The following is a 26,705-nucleotide window of genomic DNA, read 5'->3' on the forward strand; positions in this document are numbered from 1 at the left end:
ATTGTTTTGCGAGACCGCAGGTTTGCTTACTGTGGGAGTCTCTTGAAGTGCCTGAATGAGGCGGGACTGAGACTCAGACTGCTTCAGACTGAGAAAGAGTGAGAGAGAGAGAGAGAGAGAGAGAGAGAGAGAGAGAGAGAGAGAGAGAGAGAGAGAGAGAGAGAGAGGGGGACAAACTGTTGGAGCTCTTCCATGCACAAAAGATTGGGTTGATCATCCGCACTCAGTGCACAACAGATGTTTGAGTGTCACTTCGTATAATCTATATGTGTGGTTTTGCTGGAGTATCCTGGGGTATCACTTTTGTTGGTCCTTACCTGGAATCGGGGTGTTCTGTGGTAACCACTTGAAGACGATATTCCTGTGACTGTCACCTGGTGATATTTCTAAGTGGATTTCGGAACTAATCCACAGATACGATCTTCGGCGACTGTTATTTCATTTACATAGCGTGGAATGTGTGTGGAATACTTCGTAATTGCCTTCTCTTTACATTTTCGTGTGGATTTACAACTCTCTTCTCCCACTCACTTATTCTGTGGATTACTGACCTTTTCTACTTTAACATATTAAGCCTTTAAGCATTGTTTCCCGAGCTTCGTCCGGAGCCCTGAAGAACGTCACAACCACAGTGAGCTCATCGTCTTGTTCAGCCCGGAGAAAATCATGCAGGAAATTCATGCGGGTGTATAAGATGATGAGAGGCATCGGTCGTGTGGATAGCCAGAGGCTTTTTCCCAGGGCAGAACCGGATAACACGAGGGGGAATAGGTTAAGCTTCTTGGAAGTAGGTACAGAGGAGATGTCAGAGCTAAGGTTTTAAAGCAAAGTGTGGTGTTTGTGTGGAATGCACCGCCAGCGATGGTGGTAGAAGCGGATACAATAGTCTTTTAACAGGCACTTAGATAGGTACATGGAGTTTAGGAAAATAGGTGGCTATGCAGTAGGGTAATTCTAAGCATTTTCTAGAGTAGGTTACATGGTTGGCAACCTGTCATCTCAGGGAGAGTGAGAGGGGAACGGCCCGGGTAGATTTTGATGTACTAAAATGGAACAGAAATAAGGGCAGGGACCAGATGGGCCGAATGTCCTCCCTAGTTTGCATCGTGAGTGTGGTGGAGACAGTAAGTACCTGAGCCCGGGATTTGATACAGAATTGATTTATCTTTCACAGATCCACAATATTAAACACCAGTCTAGTTTAAGTCTAACATCAGCAGAACGGACTCCTCCAATGCTCAGTGACCAGGGTTCAGTCCTGGGTGCGATGAGCAGCCGCAAGAACTGCGGAATCTGACAGTAACAGTCCCTCATGGACCTGCAGCTGCCTTCAGTCACCGTGATGGTTAAACATTTCACACAGGACTCCGCCTCCCGCTCACGGACATGTAAGACACAGTCGATTTCTGTCCGCCATTAGTCTCTCCCTTTTCCGACTTAAACTTTGAAATTTCAACTTTATTCAGTGGGATCTGTCGAGCAACAGTTATAATTATGGCCCCGAGAGAAACAGAGGATTCAGGCGCTGCGTTATCTCCATTGGTGCGAAGCGATGTCAATTACTCGTTACACCCAATATTACAGGTGAAACAGCCGAGAGATCGTCTCCCCCGCTTCCTCGGCGGGATAAACCTCAAAGTAAATATCCCGCTTTTTGATTTCTTTCCGCTTCATTCCGAGGGAAGTTGGGGGCGCTTCTGAAGCGTCCCCTGCGGCCTGAGTCTGATGTATCGCCGAGAGGTAGGAGGAGAACACTTGGCGAATCGGCTTGTTGCTGACTCCCCAGGGACGGAGGGAATCAACCCAGCAGGGGTGCATTTTATTGGAAAGATGGAATGGTGGCGAGCAGAGGGATTCACCACATTGGGGGTCAAACCGGCAGTCTGTTGTCCTGCAAGTGGAGCCAATGGTCATAGCAAAGTGGGGGGCGAATGGACCAGTACAAGGACTTATTGAATGACAGGACGGTTTGGAGGGGCCGAGTGGCCTTCGTCTGTTCCGGTAGTCGGTCTGTTGAAAGACCCTTCCTGGGCCTGTAAGATGTCCCAGTGGGTGTTGTAGGGAGCAATGCTTGGAACCCAGTTGTTCACAAACTGTGTACACTATTTGGCTCAGAGACCAAATACAACATTTCCAAATCAGTTATTGACACAAAATGCATTTTCATAGAAACCGGGCAGCACAATTCAGGCACTTCAGCCCACAATGCTGTGCCGAACATGTCCTTAACTTAGAAATTACCTAGGGTTACCCATAGCCCTCTAGATTTCTAAGCTCCATGTACCTGTCCACTATTCTCTTAAAACACCCTATCGGTTCCGCCTCCAACACCGCCCCCGGCAGCCCATTCCACACACTCACCACTCTCTGTGTAAAAACAACTTTCCCTCTCATGTTAGCCATTTCATCCCTGGGAAAAAGCCTCTGACTATCCACACGATCAATTCCTCTCATCACCTTATGCACCTCTATTAGGTCACCTCTCGTCCTCCATCGCTCCAAAGAGAAAAGGCCGAATTCACTCACCCTATTCCCATAAGGGACGTTCCCCAATCCAGGCAACATCCTTGTAAATCTCCTCTGCACAGTTTCAATGGTTTCCACATCTTTCCTGTATTGAGGCGACCGGAAATGAGCACAGTACTCCAAGTGGACTCTGACCAGGGTCCTATATAGCTGCAACATTAGCTCTCGGCTCTTAAACTCAATCGCACGGTTGATGAAAGCCAATGCACCTTATGCCTTTTTAACCACACAGTCAACCTGCATAACAGCATTGAGTGTCCTATGGACACGGACCCAAGATCCCGTGGATCCAATACACTGCCAAGAGTCTTACCATTAATACTATAATCTGCCATCGCATTTGACCTAACAAAATGAATCACCTCACACTTATCAGTGTTGAACTCCATTTGCCACTTCTCAGTCCAGTTTTGCATCTTGTCAATGTCCTGCTGTAACCCCTGACAGCCCTCCACATTATCAACAACACCCCCAACCTTTTTGTCATCAGCAAACTTACTGTCCCATCCCTCCACTTCCTCATCCAGGTCATTTATAAAAATCATGAAGAGTAGAGGTCCCAGAACAGATCCCTGAGGCACAGCAGACATACAGCCAAATATACTTTATTGATCCCGAGGGAAATTGGGTTTTGTTACAGTCACACCAACCAAGAATAGGTTAGAAATATATCAATATAAAACCATAATTAAATAATAATAAGTAAATTATTCCAAGTGGAAATAAGTCCAAGACCAGCCTATTGGCTCAGGGTGTCGGACACTCCGAGGGAGGAGTTGTAAAGTTCGATGGCCACAGGCAGGAATGACTTCCTATGACGCTCAGTATTGCATCTCGGTGGAATGAGTCTCTGGCTGAATGTACTTCTGTGCCTAACCAGTACCTTATGGAGCGGATGGGAGTCATCCACTAGTCCACTAGTCACCGACCTCCATGCAAAATAGGACCCGACTACAACTATTCTTTGTCCTCTGTGGCAAGCCAGTTCTGAACCCACAAAGCAATGTCCTCTTGGATCCATTGCCTCCTTACTTTCTCAATCGGCCTTGCATGGGGTACCTTGTTAAAGCTCATCTGAAAATCCAAGCAAACAACTTATCTATCTATCTTATCTTATCTACAAATTATCTTATCTTAAATTATCTATGATAATTTATCTATCTTGCCTGTTATTTCCTCAAAATATTGCAAGTGATTTGTCACACACGATTCCCTGCAAAGGAATTCTGCTGACTCTGTCCTACTTCATCATACCTCCCCAATTACAGTACCCAAAACACTCACCCTTAATACACCCGAACATATTCCTGACCACTGAGATCAGACTAACTGTCCTATAATTTCACTGGACAACTATTTTTTTTTCAAAGGTGTTGCTTCCTCAGAATTTTTTTTGTTTATGATAATCTGCTTGAAGATTAACACAAGTATAATTTAAGACTACTTGTATCACGCAGGAATTTGGAAAAAATGACAAATTAACTTTTATTGAACATATTGTTTTTAATTGCATAATGGTGCTGATGCTTTGCAATGGTGCAACCAAGTTAAAAATATTTTGTTAATGATTTGCATTCATACTCAGAGTCTGAGGCTTCTCGCTTAATTGTCCAACACTAATTTGCAGCATTGCTGGATTCAGTTGCCCTGGTATCTTTTCTCCATGACCGCAATGTCCTGGTGAAACCTTTCACCATGCTCGTCACTAACAGCACCAAGATTTGCAGGGAGGAAGTCCAAATGTGAATGCAGAAAATGAATCTTTAGTAACATGTTGCATTTCATGGTTTTATATGCTATAAGCATGGTTTCAACCAGCTGCATAAAGCTTGGTGCTCTGTTGATGCCGAGAAAATTTTCAAAACTTCCTTGAACTTCCATGTCATTTTCTCCAGTCCCACTAGAAATTCTTTAATTGCCTGTCATTGATGACCTGTTTGATTTGTGTACCAATAAAAATGCTTATTCTGGGAAGCATCCGTCTTAAATATTAAAATCATTCATATAATTTTTTTGTGCCTGGTGATATCAAATTCCATCCTTACAGTCCTGAACCCAATAACTATTATTAAAACCTGTCCTGCCATGTAGCAGCCGCGCCGCGTACGCATGCCCAAGCATGCCTGAACAAGATAGGAAACTTTCCAGCTCACATTGCAGGCAACATTTTAATTGACCTGAATTATGAATTGAAATAATACGAGTGATTTCAAAAAATGGTGCATCACAGGGAAATTTCATGGTGATTTTCATGATCAGTAGTCCAAAATTCATCAGATACACCTAAAGGTTTTCAGGAGGCAAAACCTTCGTTGTCCTTTCTTCTGCCTCTCTCTCTTCTTAAAGAGTGGTGTGACATTTGCAACTTTCTAGTCTGCCAGAACCGTTCCAACATCTAGTGATTTGTGATAGATCATTATTCATCACTTGAAGAGAAAACCAAGGGGGAACTTCTTCATTCAGAGGCGGGGAGAGTGTGCACCGAGCTGCCAGAGCAAGTGGCAGGGACGATTTCAATCTTCAAGAGAAGTTTGCTTACGTCCATGGATGAGAGGGATATGGAGGGCTATGGTCCAGGTGGAAGTCGTTGGAACTCAGCTGATTAATGTTTTGGCATGGACTAGATTGGCCGAAAGGGGTTTGCCTGTGTTGTAATGTTCTATGACTCTAATGCCTTCACTGTCTCTTCATCTCCCTCTTTCTGAACCCTGGGGTGCACACCTTCTGGTCCGGCAGTCTTATCTACCTTCAGGCTTTTGTGTCCGATCACAAGAGAGGGAATGCTTACGAAATGGCTTTTTAGAGCAGCTGATGGTTGAGCCTACTCAGGGAACTGCTATCTTAGTTTTGGTGTTGTGTATTAACCCAGATCTTATTAGGCAGGTTAATGTAAAGGAATCATTAGAAGGTAGTGATCATAATTTGATTGAATTCCCACTGCAACTTGTGAGGGAGAAGCATAGGTCACATGCGGAGTATGGCAACGGAATAAAGGGAATTACAGAGGCATGAGAGAGGTGATTCCCCAGGTGGCTGACATCTCTGAGAATAGTCCATAACGTACAGGATAGATATGTCCGGCAGAAGTAGTTCTCAAACAGTGGGGCTGGACTACCGCGGCTGAGAAAGGAATTTAAGGACTGTATAAAAGCCAAGGAAAGTGTGTATAAGTTAGCAAAAGTGAGTAGGAAGTTAGATAATTGGGTTTCTTGTAAAATTCATCAACGGGCAACTAAAAACAAAACAAATTATAGTCCAGTTAGCCTAACCTCAGTGCCTGGGGAAGCATTTGAGTTTAATATAACAGATGAGGTTTTGGAGACTAAAAATAAATCAAAGCCAGCATAGGTTCTGTACAGGGAAATCATGCCTGACAAATCTGTTAGAGTTCTTTGAGGAAGTCATAAGCAGGATGGACAAACGAGAGGCAGTGGATTTCATTTACTTGGACTTTCAGAAGGCTTCTGATAAGGTGTCACACATGAGACTGCTCGACAGGATAAAAGTCAGAAGTAATACTGGCATGGACAGAGGAATGGCTGACAGCCAAGAGGCAGCGAGTGGGAATAAAAGGGGCTCATTCTGGTTGTCTGGCAGTGACTGGTGGTCTACAGGGGTCCACTACTTTTCACATTGTTTGTCAATGAGTTGGATAATGGAACTGATGGCTTTGTGGCAAGGTTTGTGGATGATATGAAGGTAGGTGGAGTGCTGAGGAAACAATGCAATTGCAGCAGGACACAGATAAATTTCAAGAACGGGCTAAAAAAAAGGCAAATGGAATACAACACTGGGAAATGTACGATAAAGCACTTTGGCAAAAGGAACAATAGTGAAATATTATCTGATTGGGGAGAAGGTTCAAACAACAGAAGTACAGCAGAAAATGTGAATCCTTGGGCAAGACTACCAGAAGGTTAATTTACAGGTTGAGCCCATGATAAAGAAGGCAAATGATCGTGGGCATTTATTTAAAGTGAAGTAGAATCTATAAGCAAGGAAACAATGCTGATATTTTATAAGACATTACTTAGGCCGCACTGAGAGTATTTGGGATGCATATCTCAGAAAAGGTGTGTTGTCATTGCAGAGAGTCCAGAGGGTGTTCAAGAAGATGATTCCGGTAATAAAGGGGTAAGATATGAGAAGCGTTTCCTTCTTTGGGCCTGTACTCCTGCATTGACTTATGTTTAATAAATGTTGGGGGGTGGGGTGTAAAATCTCACTGAATCCTACCGAATGTGGAAAGGTCCAGATAGCGTGGATGAGGAGAGGACTTTCCACATGGTAGGGGTAGCCATGACAGAGGGCACAGCCTCCAAACTGAGGAGCGACCTTTCAGAATAGTTAAGGAGGATTTTATTTACCCAGAGAGCGGTGAATCTATGGCATTCTCTGACACAGACGGCGGTGGGGTACAAGTCTGTGCGTACATTTTAGGCAGAAGCTAATAGTTTACGGATCAGTCAGGGCCTTACAGGATATGCCGAGGAGGCAGGTGCATGGGGTTGGGTGAGAACTGGGATCAGCCATTATAGAACGGTGGAGCAGACTCGATGGGGCTGAATGGCCTAATTCTGCTCCTATGTCTTATGGTCTTATACTGCAGGTGTCTTACACAATGAAGAATGACACAAAATAATTATTACATTCGGCCGCGATTTCTTTGCTCTATTGCTAACTCACCAGCATCATCTTCCAGCGGTACAATATCAACTCTTGCCTCTCCTTTACTCTTTATGTATGTGAACAACTTCTGAAACTTGATATTACTGGCTCACTCAGCTTACTTTTTCATCTTGTCTCTCCTGTGTGTGTGTGTTTTTTTTAGTTGTCTCCTGTTGGTTATGTCAAAGCTTTCCAATCCTCTCACTTCCCACTATTTTCTTGCTATATTATATGACCCGGCTTTTGCTCTTATCAAAAACAGGAGAAAATCTGTGGATGCTGGAAATCCAAGCAACACGTACACAAAATGCTGGAGGACCCTAGAAGGACATCAATAATATTACAGGAACAAATCCCTCGATAGATAAAACCATTCCCAACACACACATGTTCCTCGACCACTGGAGCACCTCACCACAGGCATTGTTTGTGTCATCAGTCAGACAAACAAATGATTTTGTCAATCTGCTTCCAAATGTTGCTACTCTGTCATTCGTTGCCACGCCCCACTGCTGATTCCCTTCTCATCATACGTTCTTACCCCAAACTCTGCCCTGTGCAGAACCCCCTCGGGCTGCTGACCCTGCTTCATTGAACATCCAGCAAATGATTTTCCATTCTGCTTTCAGTCTTTAGAGGACAGTGGTGCTTTCAACAACCCTTTCGAAGCAGGGAAAATGACCCATAATGTTGAAATAAGTCATGATTGAGGAGGTTAACTACCAATGTCATTCCTCCTCGTCCAGAGATTTGAGGGGCAAAGAACATCTCAGACAGAACTGCAGTCAGCTCGACTTCTTCAGTCTGCAGAAAATTCAAAGGAAACCTCTTCACCCAGAGCGGTGACTGTTTGGAACCCATCACCACAGGGAGAGCGAGAGATGAACAACAGGGGAGGAATTAAAAGGACTGTCCTGGAACAGAATCACTGGTAGTGTCCAGCTGGCCTGAGTTGATCTCTATTGGTGTGTTATAAATTCACTAATTTCCAAAGACAGAGTTTAAAATAGAACTGATTTATTTGTCACAGATTCAGAGAATTAAACTCCAGTCCCATTAAAGGTGAATATGCAGCAAGAGAAACTCCTCCCATGCCCAGTGACCAGGGTGCAGAACTGGGTGTGGTGAGCAGCAGCAATAATTGCAGAGTTCAGCCCTTACAGTCACTCTTGAAATTGCATTCAGCAACGGTGATGGACAAATATCCAGCATTCAGTTTATTGAAACTTTCTCCCCAGTGTGAACCCAGTAGTGTGTCAGAAGGTTTGATTACTGAGTGAATCCTTCCCCACATTCACAGCAGGTGAATGGCCACTCCCCAGTGTGAAGTCAATGACGCACATTTGGTCGAGATAGCTGAGAGAATCTCTTCCCAAAGTCTGAGCAGGTGAATGGCCTCTACCCAGTGTGAACTCGCTGGTGTCTCTGTAGATGAGATAACTGAGTGAATCCCTTCCCACATTCACCGCAGGTGAACGGCCTCTCCCTTGTGTGAACTGACTGATGTGCCAGTAGTTTGGATGACTGAGTGAATCCTTTCCCACATTCTGAGCAGATGAATGGCCACACCCCAGTGTGTACTGACCGGTGTGCCAATAGGGTGGATGACCGTGTGAATCCCTTTCCACAGTATGCGCAGGTGAACAGCCTCTCCCCAGTGTGAACTGACTGGTGTCTCTGTAGGGTGGATAACTGAGTGAATCCCTTCCCACAGTTTGAGCAAATGAATGGCCTCTCCCCAGTGTGAAATCGCTGGTGTGCCAGCATATCAGATGACTGAGTGAATCTCTTCCCACAGACTGAGCATGTGAATGGCCTCTCCCCATTGTGAACTCGCTGGTGTCTCTGTAGGGTGGCTGACTGACTGAATCCCCTCCCACAGTCTGAGCAGATGAATGGCCTCTCCCCAGTGTGAACTCGTTGGTGACTCTGTAGGTTGGATAACTGAGTGAATCCCTTCCCACATTCTGAGCAGGTAAACAGCCTCTCCCCAGTGTGAACTCATTGGTGACTCTGTAGGTTGGATAACTGAGTGAATCCCTTCCCACAGTCTGAGCAGGTGAACAGCCTCTCCCCACTGTGAATTCGCTGGTGTTTTTGGAGATCAGATGACCAAGAGAATCCCTTCCCACAGTCTGTGCAGGTGAACGGCCTCTCCCCAGTGGGAACTCGCTGGTGTGCCAGTAGGTGAGATGACCGAGTGAATCCCTTCCCACATTCGGAGCAGTTAAACGGCCTCTCCCCAGTGTGAACTGACTGGTGTGCCAAGAGTTCAGATGACTGAGTGAATCCTTTCCCACATTCTGAGCAGGTGAACGGTCGCTCCCCAGTATGAACTGTCTGGTGTCTCATTAGGTGAGATGACAATGTGAATCCCTTCCCACAGTCTGAGCATGTGAACGGCCGCTCCCTGGTGTGAACCCACTGGTGAGCCATTAGACCAGATGACCGAGTGAATCCTTCCCCACGTCAGCAGATGACCAGCCTCTGCCCAGTGTGAACCTTCTGAAGTACCTTCAGTTGAGATGACTGAGTCAATCCATTCCCACTGTCTGAGCAGGTGAACAGCCTTTCCCCTTTTTTAAAATGACGGGTTTGCTAGTTGGTCAGATGACCGAGTGAATCCCTCCCCACAGTCTGAACAGGAAAAATGGTTGATTGAATACCTTGTTCCTTAAATATTTAGACAGAGACAGCACAACTGGTGTGTTGTGTTTGAATTCCCATAGACAAATTCCTTGTCGTTTTCAACCTGTAAAAAGAGTTAAAAATCCATCAGTGGTTGAAGGACAACATTTCAGATGAGATCACTTGAGTTGTCAAGGTGTGATCTGACATCACACTGTTACAGTGAGGTTCAATCCAAGTTGGATGGAGAAATCATCTTCTAACTGGGCACAGTGCTGGTATCTGGAATGAGCATCCTCCTGTCTCTATAAGAATGGGGCATTTCTGCCATCTCCAATCTGTGACCTGGCTCAGTTTGACTCTCTCCATTGGTATTATTCCCTGTTCCCACTGAGCTGCATGGGTGCCTGGCCCCACAGTAACTGAAACACAAATAGTCTTTCTTGATGTGCAGCCGGGTGTTTCTTTATGTAATGTTAATTTAATCTCCCACAGTTTCAATGCCATGTAACTATCTCTTGACCTGGATGGTGGCGTAGTGGCATCAGGATTTCAGGACGAAAGGTCTTGAGTTCGAATCCGGCCGGCTCCCCTGCACGCTTTCCATCCGTGCTGGGTTACGAGCTGGTGATCTCTTTGGAAACTCACCCGGCAGAATTGAGCTCACATGCACCACTTGTGCTGGCTGCTCATCCCACACCCGGATGACCGTCTGTGTGAAGAATTTTACTCTTGAATGTTTCACCTTTCACCCTTAACCAATGTCGTCCCAATCCATCTCAGTGGTAAAAGCCAGCTTCCATTTACCCTATCTATAACCCTCATAACTGTCATATGCCTCCATCAAATCTCCCCTCAATCTTCTACATTCCAAGGAATAAAGTCCTGACCTGTTCAATCTTTCCTTACAACCCAAGTCCTCCAGACCTGGCAACATCTTTGTGAATTTTCTTTGAAATCCTCCAAAGTCTTTACAACTTTCTTGTAAGTTGGTGACTAAAACTGCACTCAATATTCCAAATTAGGCCTCACCATTGTCTTGTACAAAGTCAACATTACATCCACCTCCTGTACTCAGAACTTTGGTTTATGAAGGCCAATGTGCCAAAATCTTTCTTTCCATCCCTATTGAACTGTGACACCACTTTCAGTGAAATATAGACATGCATTCCTCGATCCCTTTCCTCTGCAACACTCCTCAGTGCCCGACCAGTCACTGTGTAAAACCTAGTTCCTACCAAAATGCAACACCCCACACTTGTCTCTATTAAACTCCATTTTGCATTTCTTAACCCATTTTTCCAGCTGATCCAGATCGCACTGCAAGCCATGACAGTCCTCCTCGCGGTTCATTACACCCCAATCTTGGTGTCGTCCCCAAATCTGATGATCCAGCTGACCATGTTATCATCCACATTACTGATATACATGACAGTCCTCCTCGCGGTTCATTACACCCCAATCTTAGTGTCGTCCCCAAATCTGATGATCCAGCTGACCATGTTATCATCCACATTACTGATATACATGACAGTCCTCCTCGCGGTTCATTACACCCCAGTCTTGGTGTCATCCCCAAGTCTGATGATCCAGCTGACCATGTTATCATCCACATTACTGATATACATGACAATCCTCCTCGCGGTTCATTACACCCCAGTCTTGGTGTCATCCCCAAGTCTGATGATCCAGCTGACCATGTTATCATCCACATTACTGATATACATGACAAACAACAACAGATCCAGCACTGATCCCTGGGACAACCACTAGCCACAGGCCTCCGGTCAGAGAGGCAACCACCTGCCACCACACTCTGGCTTCTCCCAAAGACAGTTTCTCATCCAATTTACTGTCTCATCTTGAACGCTGAGTGACTGAACCTTCTTGACAAACCTCCCATATGAGACTTTGTCAAGTGCCTTGCTGACATCCATGCAGACAACGATAACTTCCTCGAGAGACTCTATAAGATTGGTTAGACCTGACCTACCATGCAGAAAGCCATGCTGTCTATCCTTAATCAGTCCACATCGACCCAAATACTTACATCTCCAGTTCCTGCACATAACGTGCAATAACTTTGCCCCGACTGATGTCAAGCTCACCAACGTACAAATTCTTAATTATTTTTAGAAACTTTGCTGAGCATTGGAACAACATTGGCTGTCCTCCAATCATCACCTGTCCTCCAGTCCCACACCTGTCACTAAGGATGAGTTAAATATCTGTGCTTAGGCCCCGATAATTTCTGCACTTGTCTTCCGCAGGGTCACAGGGAACAACTTGTCAGGCCCTGGGGATTGATCCACACTTAAGACAGCAAACACCTCCACCTCTGTAATCTGTACAGGGCCCATGAAGTTGATGTAGCTTTGCCTCACTTCTATAGACTCTGTGTCCATCTCCTGTAAATACAGATGCAGAAAAAAATCTCCCACATCTATTTTGTCTCCTCATATGGATTACCATTCGGATCTTCCAGTGAATTAATTTTTTCCCTTGCAATCTTTTTGTTCTTAACATATCTGCAGATTCTCCTTCACCTTGTCTGCAGGGGCTACCTCATGCCTTCTTTTATTTCTTTCATAAGTGTTCACTTGAATTTCCTGTATTTCATAAGGACCCCGTCTGTTCCTATCTGCCTGTACCTGGTATGCACCTCCTTTTTATTGATCAGGGAGAGGAAAGCCAAAGGTGTGATAGAGCTCAATGCTGGGAGGTTGGAGTGGCTGGGGGGGGGGGAGTTTAAACTAAAGTTGCAGGGGGAATGGGAGCCTGAATAACAGAACAGGTAGTGGAGAGGTTGTGGAGACAGATGTTGTTCAGGCCTCAGACAAAGTCAGGAATGAAAAAGTTGAGCATGGTGCACTGAATATGCTGAGCCCTGTATATTTCAATACAAGGAGCAGCGTAGGAAAGGTGGATGTGTTCAGGACATGGATCAACACCTGGAATCAACACTAGGATCTGGCAACTGTGGATTGGGACAGGCTGCTTTATGGCAAAGGTGTGCTTGGTAAATGGGAGGCCTTCAAAGCGAAATTCTGAAAGTACAAAGCGGGTATCTCCTAGTTAGAATAAAAGGTAAAGATAGAAACTGTAGGGAAACTCGGATTGCAAGAGATATTCAGACCCTGGTAAAGCGCAAAATGGAATTGCATATCAGGGATAGGCAGTCAGTTTCTTATGGAGTATAAGAAATGCAAGAGAACGCATAAGAAATCAATCAGGATGGCTAAAAGAAGGCATAAGGTTGCCGTCACAGAAAAGGTGAAGGATAATCCTCAGGGATTCTAGTGATAGATTTCTAGAAATAGCATTACAAAACACAAAGTTGGTCCTCTGGAAGACCGGAATGGCAATCCACGTGTGGAACCAAAGCAGATGGGGGAGATCTTAAATATTTTTCCATCTCTATTTACTCTGGAGATGGACAAAGATTCTATGGGAGTGTGAAAAAGTGGCATTAAAATCGTGGACCCTGTACAGTTTAAAGAAGAGAAGTTACTTCACTGTTCAAAATAGAACGTAGAAATCTACTGCATATTCCAGGCCATTCAGCCTAAAATGTTGTGCCAACCATGTAACCTACTCTAGTAACTGCCCAGAATTTCCCAAGCGTATCATCCTCTGTTTTTCTGAGTTCATGTACCTATCTAAGAGGCTTTTAAAAGACCCCATTTTATCTGCCTGGACCACTGCTGCTGGCAGTGCATTCCACGCACGCACCACTCTCTGTGTAAAAATCTTACCCCTGACATCCCTCAGTATCTATTTCCAAGCACCTTAAAACTATGCCCCCTCGTGTTAACCATTTCAACCCTGGGAAAAAAACCTCTGGCCACCCACACGCACAATACCCCTCATCATTTTATACACCTAAAAATGTCTCTAAATATAAACAAGGAAACTATTCATTGCACAATCTACTTTCCACGATTCAGTACATTTACACAGACAGGTGTGCAAAAAGGGCCCAACGAATATCAGGGACAAACAGGCCCAATTCACCACAACCACAAACTGTTCCTGCTGCTACCATCCAGGAAACGGTATCACAGCAAAAGGACCAACAGGCTCCGGGACATCATCTTCCACCAGGCCATCAGACTGATTAATTCATGCTGATACAATTGCTTTTCGATGTTATATTGACTGTCCTATGTGCAAACAATCTACCATAAATTACACATTGCACATTCAGATGGAGATGTAACGTAAAGATTTCTACTCCTCATGTTTATGAAGTATGTATCTAATAAAGTCAATTCAATTCACCCTCTCCACTATCTGTTCTGTCATTCTGGCTCCCATTCCCCCTCCAACTTATTTTAACCACATCACCCCCTCCCCTGCTCACTACCACTAGCAAGCCTTACCACAAGGATATTCATCCCCTCTTGTTCTGTTCCTCTAACTAACAAATCCCCTATCAGCCTTTTGACTTTCCTCTGCCAGGTAATTCCCCCCCCCCCAACAGTTTCTAAAATGGTCCACCTGTTGTTGTGTGAAATGGCCACTAGAGTACTCTGCGATGCCTATTTAACCTCATTCCCCTTCCTGACTCTCACCCAGTTTCCTGTGTCCGGCGCCTTGGGTGTGACTCACCTCTCTGCATGTCATATCTATCACCCCCTCCAACTGCTGGATGATCTGGAATTCACCCATTTCAAGTTGCAGCTCATTGAAGTGCAGGGTTACTAGCTGCACATCTTGTAGGTGAGGGCATCAGGGACACTGGAGGTCTCCCCTCCTTCCCTCCAATACCCCCTACAATTTGTACTAATCTCCCCTCTAATTTATAATAACCAGCGTGAAGATAAATCTTGTACTGTGAATTTTTTACCCAGTGACAAGATGTGCACAGTGAATTTTATATAGAGACGTATTCATTATCACAGCTAGCAAATCACTGTCAATAGGAACTTTGATCTCCTCTGGGTTTGATCGAGTTCATCCGCTCTCTCACACAACCTATGCAGCAGGCCTATAACAGGAAATGGAGTATTTTCTCACCAAAGTTTTTGCACATTGTCCATATGTGGTTTGCTTGCTAAAGTATGCTTTAAAAAGTCAGATTTCCAAATATCACTCCACTTCTTCCCACTTGCAAATTCTCCAGCAAATCTTGCATCACCAAAATGCAAACAGGCATCCCCAGTTTCTGTACTCTACATAAATATTTCCTCTGAACCCTCCCCCAATGGCTAACGGTGGTGAACTCAGTGATGGAAATGCCAATGTATATGAAGGGAAGGGCAGTCGTCTGTCTCACCGGAATATGGCACATTTGTGATGTGAAAGCTACTTGTTGCCCATGACAAAGGTGTTTGATATCGTTAAGTACCGAGAGAGAATGGGACAAAACATGTTCTCACCGGTAGAAAGGTCCAGAGCAAGAGGAGGTAGAACAAGCAACACACAATCTACAGAAAAGAGTACTAATGATGATTTTCTCAACTGGTGATGTAAAAGATGTTGTTCCCATTCTCCGAGTTCCTAATCCTTGCATTTTGATCAACCAATTTCCAAATGCTTCTAATCTATCTTTTGTAGCCACATCCAGCTGGTCTGATTCCTCCTCCTTTTAAACTCTGGACCCCATCTCTCTTTGCAGCCACAAAGCCTGACTCAGTCTGGCAACTCTTCGGTTTCTGACTCTGCACCCTCGAAGATTCACTTGCTAGTCTGCTGTCAGACTTTAGAGGTGCATTGTGTTACGCGACCGCAGGTTCGCTTACAGTGAGTGTCACTTTAAGTGCCTGAGTGAGGCGGGTCAGTGACATCAAACACAAAGGGGGAGGGAGGGAGAGAGAGAGGGGGAGGGAGAGGGGAAGGGGTAGGGGAGGGAAGGGGAGGGAGAGATGAGGAGAGGGGGGAGGGAACATCAAAACCACAGTGAGCTCATCGTCTTATTCAGACTGGAGAAAATCATGCAGGTGTATGAGATGATGAGAGGCATTGGTCGTGTGGATAGCCAGAGGCTTTTTCCCCAGGGCTGAAACAGCTAACACGAGGGGGAATCGGTTTAAGCTGCTTGGAAGTAGGTACAGAGAAGATATCAGAGCTAAGTTTTTTTAAGCAAACAGTGGTGTGTGTCTGTGGAATGCACTGTCAGCAATGGTGGTAGAGGCGGATTCAATAGGGTATTTTAAGAGACTATGAGATAGGTACATGGAGCTTAGGAAAATAGATTTCTATGATTCTGTGAAATTCAAGGGAAATCTCCTATCCCACGGAGTGGTGACTAGTTGCAACCTGTCACCTCAGGGATAGTGAGAGGGGAACGGCAGGGGTAGATTTTGATATATGGATATGGAACAGAAACATGGGCAGGAACCAGATGGGCCAAGTGGCCTTTCTACAATACATTGTGAGTGCAGTGGAGACAGTAAGTACCTGAAACACGGGATTGAATACAAAACTGATTTATCTTTCACAGATCCACAATATTAAACACAAGTCCAGTTTAAGGCAGTACAGACTCCTCCAATGCTGAGTGACCAGGGTTCAGTCCTGGGTGCGATGAGCAGCCACAAGAACTGCAGAATCTGACAGTAACGGTCCCTCATGAACCCGCAGCTGCCTTCAGTTACTGTGATGGTTAGACTTTTAACACAGAGATGATTTGAACTTCCTCCCTGATGTAGGAGGGTTCAGACCGAAGATGTAGGGGAGAAGGAAAACAAAAAGATAATAAAGTTGCGTGCACCGTGAGGGATAAGCAGAGAGGAACAGGTGAAGAGTTTCTTAAATGCATCTATTTTAATGCTAGGAGCATTGTAAGAACGGTGGATGAGGTTAGAGCATGGATTGATACCTGGAAATATGATGTTGTAGCTATTAGTGAAATATGGTTACAGAAGGGGTGATTGTCAACTAAATATTGCTAGATTTCGTTGCTTCAGGTGTGATAGAATCGGAGGGGCAAGAGGGGAAGGCGTTGCATTGTTTGTCCGAGAAAACATTGGGGTGGTGTTTTCACAGGATAGATTAGAGTGCTCGTCTTGGGAGGCTATTTGGGTGGAATTAAGGAATGGGAAAGGTGTAGTAACACTTACAGGGGTGTATTTTAGACCACCTACTGGGGAGCGAGAATTGGAGGAGCAAATTTGTAAGGAGATAGCAGATATTTGTAGTAAGCACAAGGTTGTGATTGTAGCAGATTTTAATTTTCTACACACAGACTGGGAAGCCCATTCTGTAAAATGGCTGCATGGTTTTGAGTTTGTAAAATGTGTGTAGGATAGCTTTTTGCAGCAATACATAGAGGTACCAACTACAGAAGTGGCAGTGTTGGATCTCCTGCTGGGAACGAGACAGCTCAGGTGACGGAGGTATGTGTTGGGGAGCACATAGTGTCCAGTGATCACAATACCATTTGTTTCAAAATAATTATGGAGAAGGATAGGACTGGAACCAGGGTTGAGATTTTTGATTGGAGAAAGGCTAACTTTGAGGAGATGCAAAAAGATTTAGGAGTGGATTGGGACAATCTGTTTATGGGAAGGATATAATAGAGAAATGGGGGTAATTTAAAGGTGAAATTTTGAGGGTACAGAATCTTTATGTTCTTATTAGGAAAGGTTAAAAGTTTGAGAGGGCCATGGTTTTCAAGGGAGATTGGAAACTTGGTCAGGGAAATGAGAGAGATCTATAATAAATATAGGCAGCATGGAGCAATTGAGGAATATAAAGAATGTAACAAGAATCTAATATAAAGAATGTAAAAATTTAAAAATAAATTAGGAAAGCTAAAAGAGGATATGAGGCTGCTTTGGCAAGTAAGGTGAAAATGAATCCAGAGGGTTTCTACAGTTATATTAATAGCAAAAGAATAATGATGGATAAAATTGGTCCCTTAAAGAATCAGAGTGGACAGCTCTGTGTGGAGCCAAAACGAGTGGGGGAGGTTTTGAAAAAAAATATTTTCATAGGTATTCACTTCGTAGAATTATATTGAATTGTGTAAGGTCAGGGAAACAAGTTGGGTAGTTATGGAAACTAAGAGGATTAACGAAGAGGAAGTACTAAAGCTTTTAAAGAATATACAAGAGCACAAGTCTCCTTTCCTGACAGGATATTCCCTAGAACCTTGAGGGAAGTTAGTGTAGAAATAACAGGGACTCTGACAAAAATATTTCTAATGTCATTTGAAAGGGGGATGGTGCCGGAGGATTGGCGTATTGCTCATGTTGTTCCATTGTTTAAAAAGGGTTCTCAGAGTAAACCTAGCAATGATGGGCCTGTAAGTCTGACATCAGTGGTGGGTATATTAATGGAAAATATTCTTAGATATGGTATATATAATTATCTGATTAGACAGGGTCTGTTTAGGAACAGTCAACATGGATTTGTGGGTGGAAGGTCATGTTTGATAAAACATATTGAACTTTTTGAAGCAGGTTTTCAAAGCTTGCAGAGAGATTTAAGCCAGTTAGAAGAGTGGACAGAAAGATGTCAGATGGAGGTTAATGCTGATAAGTGTGAGGTGCAACATTTTGGTAGGTCTAATCAAAATAGGACATACATGGTAAATAGTAGGGCATTGAAGAATGCAGTAGAACAGAGTGATCTATGGGGCATAGATAATAGAATGACGGTGAATAGTCCCCTGAAGGTGGAATCTCATGTGGATGGGGTTGTGAAGAAAGCTTTTGGTATGCTAGCCTTTATAAATCAGAGCATTGAGTATAGCAGTTGGGATGTAATGTTAAAATTATACAAGGCATTGTTCAGGCCGAATTCAGAGTACTGTGTACAGTTCTGTTCACCGAATTATAGGTAAGATGTCAATATAATAGAGAGAGTACAGAGAAGATTTACTAGAATGTTACCTGGGTTTTAGCACCTAAGTTACAGAGAAAGGTTGAACAAGTTAGGTCTTTATTCGTCGGAGCGTAGAAGTTTGAGTGGGGACTTGATAGAGGTATTTAAAATTATGACGGAGATAGATGGAGTTGATGCGGATAGACTTTTTCCATTGACAGTAAGGGAGATTCAAACAAGGGGACATGATTTGAGAGTTAGGGGGCAAAAGTTTAGGGTAACACAAGTGGGAACCTCTTTACTCAGAGAGTGGTAGCTGTGTGGAGGAGCTTCCAGTAGAAGTGGTAGAAGCAGGTTCGATATTTTTTTAAAAATGGATAGGTATATGGACGGGAATGGAATGGAGGGTTATGGGCTGAGTGCAGGTTGGTGGGATTAGGTGAGAGTAAGCTTTCATCATGGACTAGAAGGACCGAGATGGCCTGTTTACGTGCTGTAATTGTTATATGGTTATACAATAACCATCCAGAAATTATATTACAGGATGAACAAGCAGGACTAACTCCCTCAATAGATATAACCATTCCCAACACCCACATCTCCCTCGACCAATGGAGCACCTCACAACAGGTATTGTTTCTGTCATCAGTCAGACAACCCAATTATTTTCTGTCAATCAGCTTCGAAATGTTCCTACTCTGTTATGCAGTTCCACTTCCTGCTGCTGATTCCCTTCTTATGATACATTCTTACCCCAACCATCTTCCAGAGCCCCAAACTCTACCGTGTGCAGACCTGCCTCTGGCTTCTGACCATGATTCTTTGAACATCCAACTGATGGTTTCCGATTCTATTTCCAGTCTTTAAAGAACACTGGTGTTTTCAACAACCCTTTGTTATCAAGAAAAATGCCCCATAAAATGGAAATGAGTCGTGACAAAGGAGGTTAACTACCAATGTCATTCTTCCTCATCCAGAGATTTGAGGGGCGAAGAACATCTCAGACAGAACTGCAGTCAGCTCAACTTCTTCAGTCTGCAGGAAATTCACGGGAAACCTCTTCACCCACAGAGTGGTGACTGTTTGGAGCCCATCACCACAGTGAGAGTGAGAGGTGAATAACAGGGGATGATTTAAAAGGATTGTCGTGGAATTGAATCTCGGCAAGGTCCAGGCAGCCTGAGTTGACTCTCTACTGTGCACTACGTGTGTTATAAATTCACTAAGTACCAGAGACAGAGTTTAAAATAGAACTGATTTATTTGTCTCAGGTCCAGAGTATTAAACACTTATCCCATTAAAGGTGAATATACAGCAGAAGAAACCCTTCTCATGCCCAGTGACCAGGGTGCAGAACTGGGTGTGGTGAGCAGCAGCAATAATTGCAGAGTTCAGCACCGACAGTCACTCTCGAAATTGCATTCAGCAACGGTGATTGACACATATCCAGTGAATGGGCTCTCCAGTGTGAACTCAATGATGCACAATTGGTTGATTTGGTTGAGAGAATCTCTTCCCAAAGTCCGAGCAGGTGTCTAGAGTCTCCCCGGTGTGAACTGAGTAGTGTGCTTGCAGGTGGGATGACTGAATGAATCCTTTTCCACAGACTGAGCAGGTGAACGGCCTCTCCCCCGTGTGAACTTGCTGATGTACCTTAAGTGTAGATGACTGAGTGAATCTTTTCCCACACTCTGCGCAGGTGAACGATCTTTCCCCAGTGTGAACTCGCTGATGTGCTTGTAGGTGGGATGACTGAGTGAATCTTTTCCCACAGTCCAAGCAGGTGAATGGCCTCTCACCAGTGTGTACTAATTGGTGTTTCAGTAGGTGAGATGACGACCTGAACCCCTTCCCACAGTCTGAGCAGGTGAATGGCCTCTCCCCACTGTGACCTCGCTCATGTAGCTTAAGATTAGATGACGAAGTGAATCCTTTCCCACATTCTGAGCAGATGAACGGCCTCTCCCCAGTGTGAACTCGCTGATGTAACTTAAGTTGGAATGTTGAAGTGAATTCTTTCCCACAGTCTGAGCATGTGAACGGCCTCTCCCCACTGTGAACTCGCTGATGCACCTTAAGGTTAGATAATGAACTGAATCCTTTCCCACAGTCTGAGCAGATGAACGGCTTCTCCCCAGTGTGAACTCGCTGGTGACTCCGTAGGTTGGATGACTGAGTGAATCCCTTCCCACATTCTGAGCAGGTGAACGGCCTCACCCCAGTGTGAACTCGCTGATGCACTTTGAGGTTAGATGATGAACTGAATCCTTTCCCACATTCTGAGCAGGTGAACGGCCTCTCCCCAGTGTGAACTCGCTGATGTACCTTAAATTGAGATGATGAAGTGAATCCTTTCCCACAGTCCGAGCAGGCGAATGGCCTCTCCCCAGTGTGAACTGACTGGTGTGCTTGTAGGTAGGATGACTGAGTGAATCCCTTCCCACAGTCTGAGCAAGTGAACGGCCTCTCCCCAGTGTGAACCCGCTGATGTACCTTAAGTTGAGATGACAAAGTGAATCTTTTCCCACAGTCTGAGCAGGTGAACGGCCTCTCACCAGTGTGAACTGAATGGTGTCTCAGTAGGTGAGTTGACAATGTGAATCCCGTCCCACAGTCCGAGCATGTGAACGGCCTCTCCCCAGTGTGAACTCGCTGATGTATCTTAAGTTGAGATGATGAAGTGAATCTTTTCCCACAGTCCGAGCAGGTGAATGGCCTTTCCCCAGTGTGAACTGACTGGTGTGCTTGCAGATGAGCTGACAACGTGAATCCCTTCCCACAGTCTGAGCAGGTGAACGGCCGCTCCCCGGTGTGAACTCGCTGTAGAGCCATTAGGTCAGTTGACTGAGTGAATCCTTCCCCACAAATTCAATGTGCACTGACTGGCGTATCCAACAGACAGGAAGACCGTCTCAATCCATTCTCACCCACAGAACAGGTGAATGGCCTTCCCCATGGAGATCCATCTGATGTACCTTCAGTTGAAATGACCGACTGAACCCATTCCCACTGTCTGAGCAGATAAATGGATTCCCCCCGTGTAAATTGACAGCATGCCAGTCGGTCAGATGATCGATGAATCACTCCCCATAGTCTGAGTAGGAATGATGATCGATGAATCACTCCCCACAGTCTGAGTAGAAATGATGATTGAGTGAATCCCTTGTTTCACTTCTTAAATATCTGGACATAGACAGCAAAACAGCGTGTTGTGTCAGACAAACCCGTAGATAATTTCCTTGTCGTTTTTAACCTGAAGAAAGATTTATAGTACATCATAAAGTGAAGGACAACATTTCAGATGAGATCACTTGAGTTGTCAAGGTGTGATCTGACATCACACTGTTAAAGTGAGGTTCAACCCAAGTTGGAGAGAGAAATCATCTTCCAAATGGGCACAGTGCTGGTATCTGGAATAAGAATGGGGCATTTTTGCCATCTCCAATCTGTGACCTGGCTCAGTTTGACTCTCTCCATTAGTATTATTCCCTGTTCCCACTGAGATGCATGGGTGCCTGGCCCCACAGTAACTGACCACTCTCATGCAGATACCCTTTGTTGATGTGTCGCTGGGATTTTCTTTTATCTACTGTCAATATAAAGTGCCACACTTTTGAAGCCATGTAAACATTTCCTGCCCAGATGAATGGTTGGTCCACACAGCTGTTAAAAGGAATTAAATGAATAATCATATTATTTCAGGTTCTTGTCAGTCATTGAAAAGTACAACACAGAATCCGGCCCTTTGGGCCACCTAGTTTGTGCTGAACTATTTAAACTGCCCACTCCCATATTCCTACCATCCAGGTACCTATACGGACCTCTTAAATGTTGAAATTGAGCTTGCTTGCACCACTTGTACTGACTGCTCATTCCACACCTGAATGACCATCAGTGTGATTACGTTTCCCCTCATTTTCCCCTCACCTTTCACCCTTAACCCATGGCCTCTGGTTGTAGTCCCACCCCATCTCAGTGGTAAAACCCAGCTTGCATTTACCCCATCTATAACATTCATAATTTTGGTGTACTTCCATCGTCTCCCCTGAATCTTCTACATTCCAAGGAATTCCAATTGTGGGGAATTTTAACATGCAAGTGGATTGGGAAAATCAGGTCGGCACTGGATATCAAGAGAGAGAATTTGTAGAATGTCTCCGAGATGGCTTTTTAGAACAGGTTGTTGTTGAGCCCACTAGGGGATTGGCTGTACTGGATTAGGTATTGTGTGATGAACCAGAGGTGATGAGAGAGATGGAAGTGAAGGAACCCTTAGGAAGCAATGATCACAACATGATTGGCTCTCCCTTGTCAATTTTCATAATCACAGCTTGTTGTTGAGCCCACTAGGGGATCGGCTGTACTGGATTGGGTATTGTGCAATGAACCGGAAGTAATTAGTGAGATAGAGTGAAGGAACCCTCAGGAAATTTTCGAATGGAAAAAGGACGCAACCATTACTGACAAGAGAAGTCAAAGCCAAAGTAAAAGCGAAGCAGAGGGCAAACAAGGAAGCAAAATTAGTGGGAAGACAGATATTATTTTCAAGTAAAAGCTTTTTCAAATATATAAAGAGTAAAAGACAGGTGACAGTAGATATAGGACCAATAGAAAACGATGCTGGAGAAATTGTAATAGGAAATAAGGAGATGGCGGAGGAACTGAACGAGTATTTTGCATCAGTCTTCACTGAGGAACCATTTGACAAGGTGCCACACGAGGCTGCGAAACAAGATAAGAGCCCACAGAATTATGGGAAAGTTACATACGTGGATAGAGCGTTGGTTGATTAGTGGGAAACAGCGAGTGGGAGTAATGGGATCCCATTCTGGTTGGCTGCCGTTTACCAGTGGTGTTCCACAGGGTTCTATGTTGGGGCCACTTCTTTTTACATTGTATATCATCGATTTGGATTATAGAATAGATGGCTTTGTGGCTAAGTTTGCTGACAATACAAAGAGAGTTGGGGGGCTGATAGTGCTGAGGAAAGAGAGTCTGCAGAGAGACTTGGATAGATTGGGGGAATGGGCAAAGAAGCAGCAAATTAATTACAATGTTGGAAGTGTATCGTCATGCCCTTTAGTAGAAGAAAGAAACAGGCAGACAACTATTTAAATAGGGAGAGAATTCAAATTCTGAGACGCAATGGGACTTGGGAGTCCTCGTGTAGTATACCCTTAACGTTAACCTCCAGGTTGAGTTGGTGGTGAAGAAGGCAAATGCAATGTTGGCATTCATTTCTAGAGGAATAGAGTATAGAATCAGGGATGTGATGTTGAGGCTCCATCAGGCACTGATAAGACCTCACTTGGAATACTGCATGCAGTTTTGGACTCCTTATTTAGGAAAGGATGTGCTGTCTTTGGAAAGGGTTCAGAGAAGATTCACTGGAATGATTCCAAGAACGAGAGGGTTAACGTATAAAGAATGTTTGACCACTCTTGGACTGTACTCCTTGGAATTTAGAAGAATGAGGGAAGACCTGATAGAAACATTTGAATGTTGAAAGGAATGGACAGAGTGGATGCTGCAAAGTTGTTTCCCATGGTGGGGGAGTCCAGTACGAGAGGACATGACTTAAAGATTGAAGGGTGCCCATTCAGAACAGAGATGCAAGAAATTCTTTTCGCCAGAGGGTGGTGAATTTGTTGCCACGGGCCGCAATAGATGCCAAGTCATTGGGTGTATGTAAGGCAGAGATTGATAGGCATCTGAGTAGCCAGGACATCGAAGATTATGGTGAGAAGGTGGGGGAATGGGACTAATTGACTGGATCAGCTCAAGATAAAATGGCAGAGCAGACTCGACGGGCCGAGTGACCGACTTCTGCTCCTTTGTCTTATGGTCTTATGGAATAAAGTTCTGACCTGTTCAATCTCTCCTTACAACCCAAGTCCTCCAGACCTGGCAACATCCTTGTGAATTTTCTCTGAACTCCTTCAAAGTCTTTACATCTTTCCTGTAGGTTGGTGACCAAAACTGCACTCAGTACTCCAAATTAGGCCTCACCAATGTCTTGTACGATGTCAACATAACATTCATCTCCTGTACTCACTACTTTGGTTCATGAAGGCCAATGTACCAAAAACTTTCTTTCCGTCCCTACCAAACTGTGACACCACTTTCAGTGAATTATAGAACTGTATTCCCAGATCCCTTTCCACTACAGCACTCCTCAGTGCCCGAACAGTCACTGTGTAAGATCCACCCTGGTAGGTCCTACCAAACTGCAACACCCCGCACGTTTCTGCTTTAACTTCTACCTTCCATTTCTCAAAACATTTTACAGCGGGTCCAGATCACACTGCAAGCCATGATAGTCTTCCTCGCTGTCTAATACACCACCAATCTTGCTGTCACCCACAAATTTGCTGATCCAGTTAAGCACACCAACATCCAGATTACTGATATAAATGACAAACAACAACAGATCCAGCACTGATCCCTGTGGCACACAACTAATCACAGGATTACAGTTATAGAGGCAACCATCTGCTACCACACTCTGGCTTCTCCCAAAGACAGTGTCTCATCCAATTTACTGTCTCATCTTGAATGCTGAGTGACTGAACCTTCTTGACCAACCTCCCATATGAGACTTTGTCAAGTGCCTTGCTAACGTCCATGTAGACAACATCCACTGCCTTGCCTTCATCCACTTTCCTGATAACTTCCTCGAGAGACTCTATAAGATTGGTTAGACCTGACCTGCCATGCAGAAAGCCATGCTGTCTATCTTTAATCAGTCCACATCTATCCAAATACTCACATCTCCAGTTCCTGCACATAACGTGCAATAACTTTGCCCCGACTGATGTCAAGCTCACCAACGTACAGTTTCTTATTTATTTTTAGAGCCTTTCTTGGACAGTAGAACAACATTGTCTGTCCTCCAATCCTCCAGTACCTCACCTGTCACTAAGGATGATTTAAATAACTGTGTTTGTGCCCTAACAATTTCTGCACTTGTCTTCCGCAGGGTCCCAGGGAAGAACTTGTCAGGCCCTGGTGAATTATCCACACTAATTTGCCTTATGACAGTAAACAACTCCACCTCTGTAATCTGTACAGGGTCCATGAAGTTGATGCTCCTTTGCCTCACTTCTATAGACTCTGTGTCCATCTCCTGTGTAAATACGGATGCAGAAAAAAAATCTCCCCATCTATTTTGTCTCCTGTTATGGATTACCATTCTGATCTTGCAGAAGATTAATTTTTTCTCCTGGTAATCCTTTTGCTCCTAACATATCTGCAGAATCCCTGAGGATTCTCCTTCACCTTGTCTGCTGGAACAACCTCATGCCTTCTTTTATTTGTTTCAAGTGTTCACTTGAATTTCCTGTATTTTATAAGTACCCCATTTGTTCCTATCTGCCTGTACCTGGTATGCACCTCATTTTCATTGATCTGGGAGAGGAAAGCAAAAGGGATGATAGAGCTGCATGGTGGGAGGTGGGGGTAAGGGGGGGGGGTTAAACTAAAGTTGCAGGGGGAATGGGAGCCTGAATAACAGAACAGGTAGTGGAGGGGTTGTGGAGACAGATGTTGTTCAGCCCTCAGACAAAGTCAGGAATGAAAAAGTTGAGCATGGTGCAGTGAATATGCTGAGCCCTGTATATTTCAATACAAGGAGCAGCGTAGGAAAGGTGGATGTGTTCAGGACATGATCAACACCCGGAATTAAGATACTAGGATCTGGCAACTGTGGACTGGGACAGGCTCCTTTATGGCAAAGGTGTGTTTGGTAATTGAGAGGCCCTCAAAGTGAAATTTTGAAAGTACAAAGCGGTTATGTGCTTCTCAGAATAAAAGGTAAAGATTGAAACTCGGAATCAGAATCAGGTTGATTATCACCGGCATGTGTCGTGAAATTTGTTAACTTTGCAGCAGCAGTTCAATGCAGTACATAGCCTAGCATAGATAATAATAATAATAAAAAAATAAATACATTAAAACATTAGAAATAAACAATTAAATAAATTATGTGTAATGGATAGATCATTAAAAATGTGCAAAAACAGTAAAAGTGAGATAGTGTCCAAAGCTTCAAAGTCCATTTAGGAATCGGATGGCAGAGGGGAAGAAGCTGTTGAATCACTGAGTGTGTGCCT

At 44.3% G+C, this 26,705-nt stretch overlaps 1 protein-coding gene across 1 annotated transcript in view; it reads right to left on the reverse strand.

The window, feature by feature from the left end:
- Nucleotides 1-1,578: 1,578 nt before the first annotated feature.
- The window catches only part of LOC132388617 (oocyte zinc finger protein XlCOF6-like), a 288,409-nt gene continuing 263,282 nt past the window's right edge, over nt 1,579-26,705 (reverse strand). The window contains exons 8-10 of the mRNA XM_059960991.1: nt 20,668-21,414; nt 20,327-20,583; nt 1,579-1,891 (exon numbers count right to left, since the gene is read on the reverse strand). Coding sequence (XP_059816974.1) covers nt 1,579-1,891; nt 20,327-20,583; nt 20,668-21,414 — 1,317 coding nt within the window. The remainder of the gene's footprint in view (nt 1,892-20,326; nt 20,584-20,667; nt 21,415-26,705) is intronic.

The sequence above is a fragment of the Hypanus sabinus genome, unplaced genomic scaffold (genome assembly GCF_030144855.1).
Source record: "Hypanus sabinus isolate sHypSab1 unplaced genomic scaffold, sHypSab1.hap1 scaffold_367, whole genome shotgun sequence".
NCBI classification, from domain to species: domain Eukaryota; kingdom Metazoa; phylum Chordata; class Chondrichthyes; order Myliobatiformes; family Dasyatidae; genus Hypanus; species Hypanus sabinus.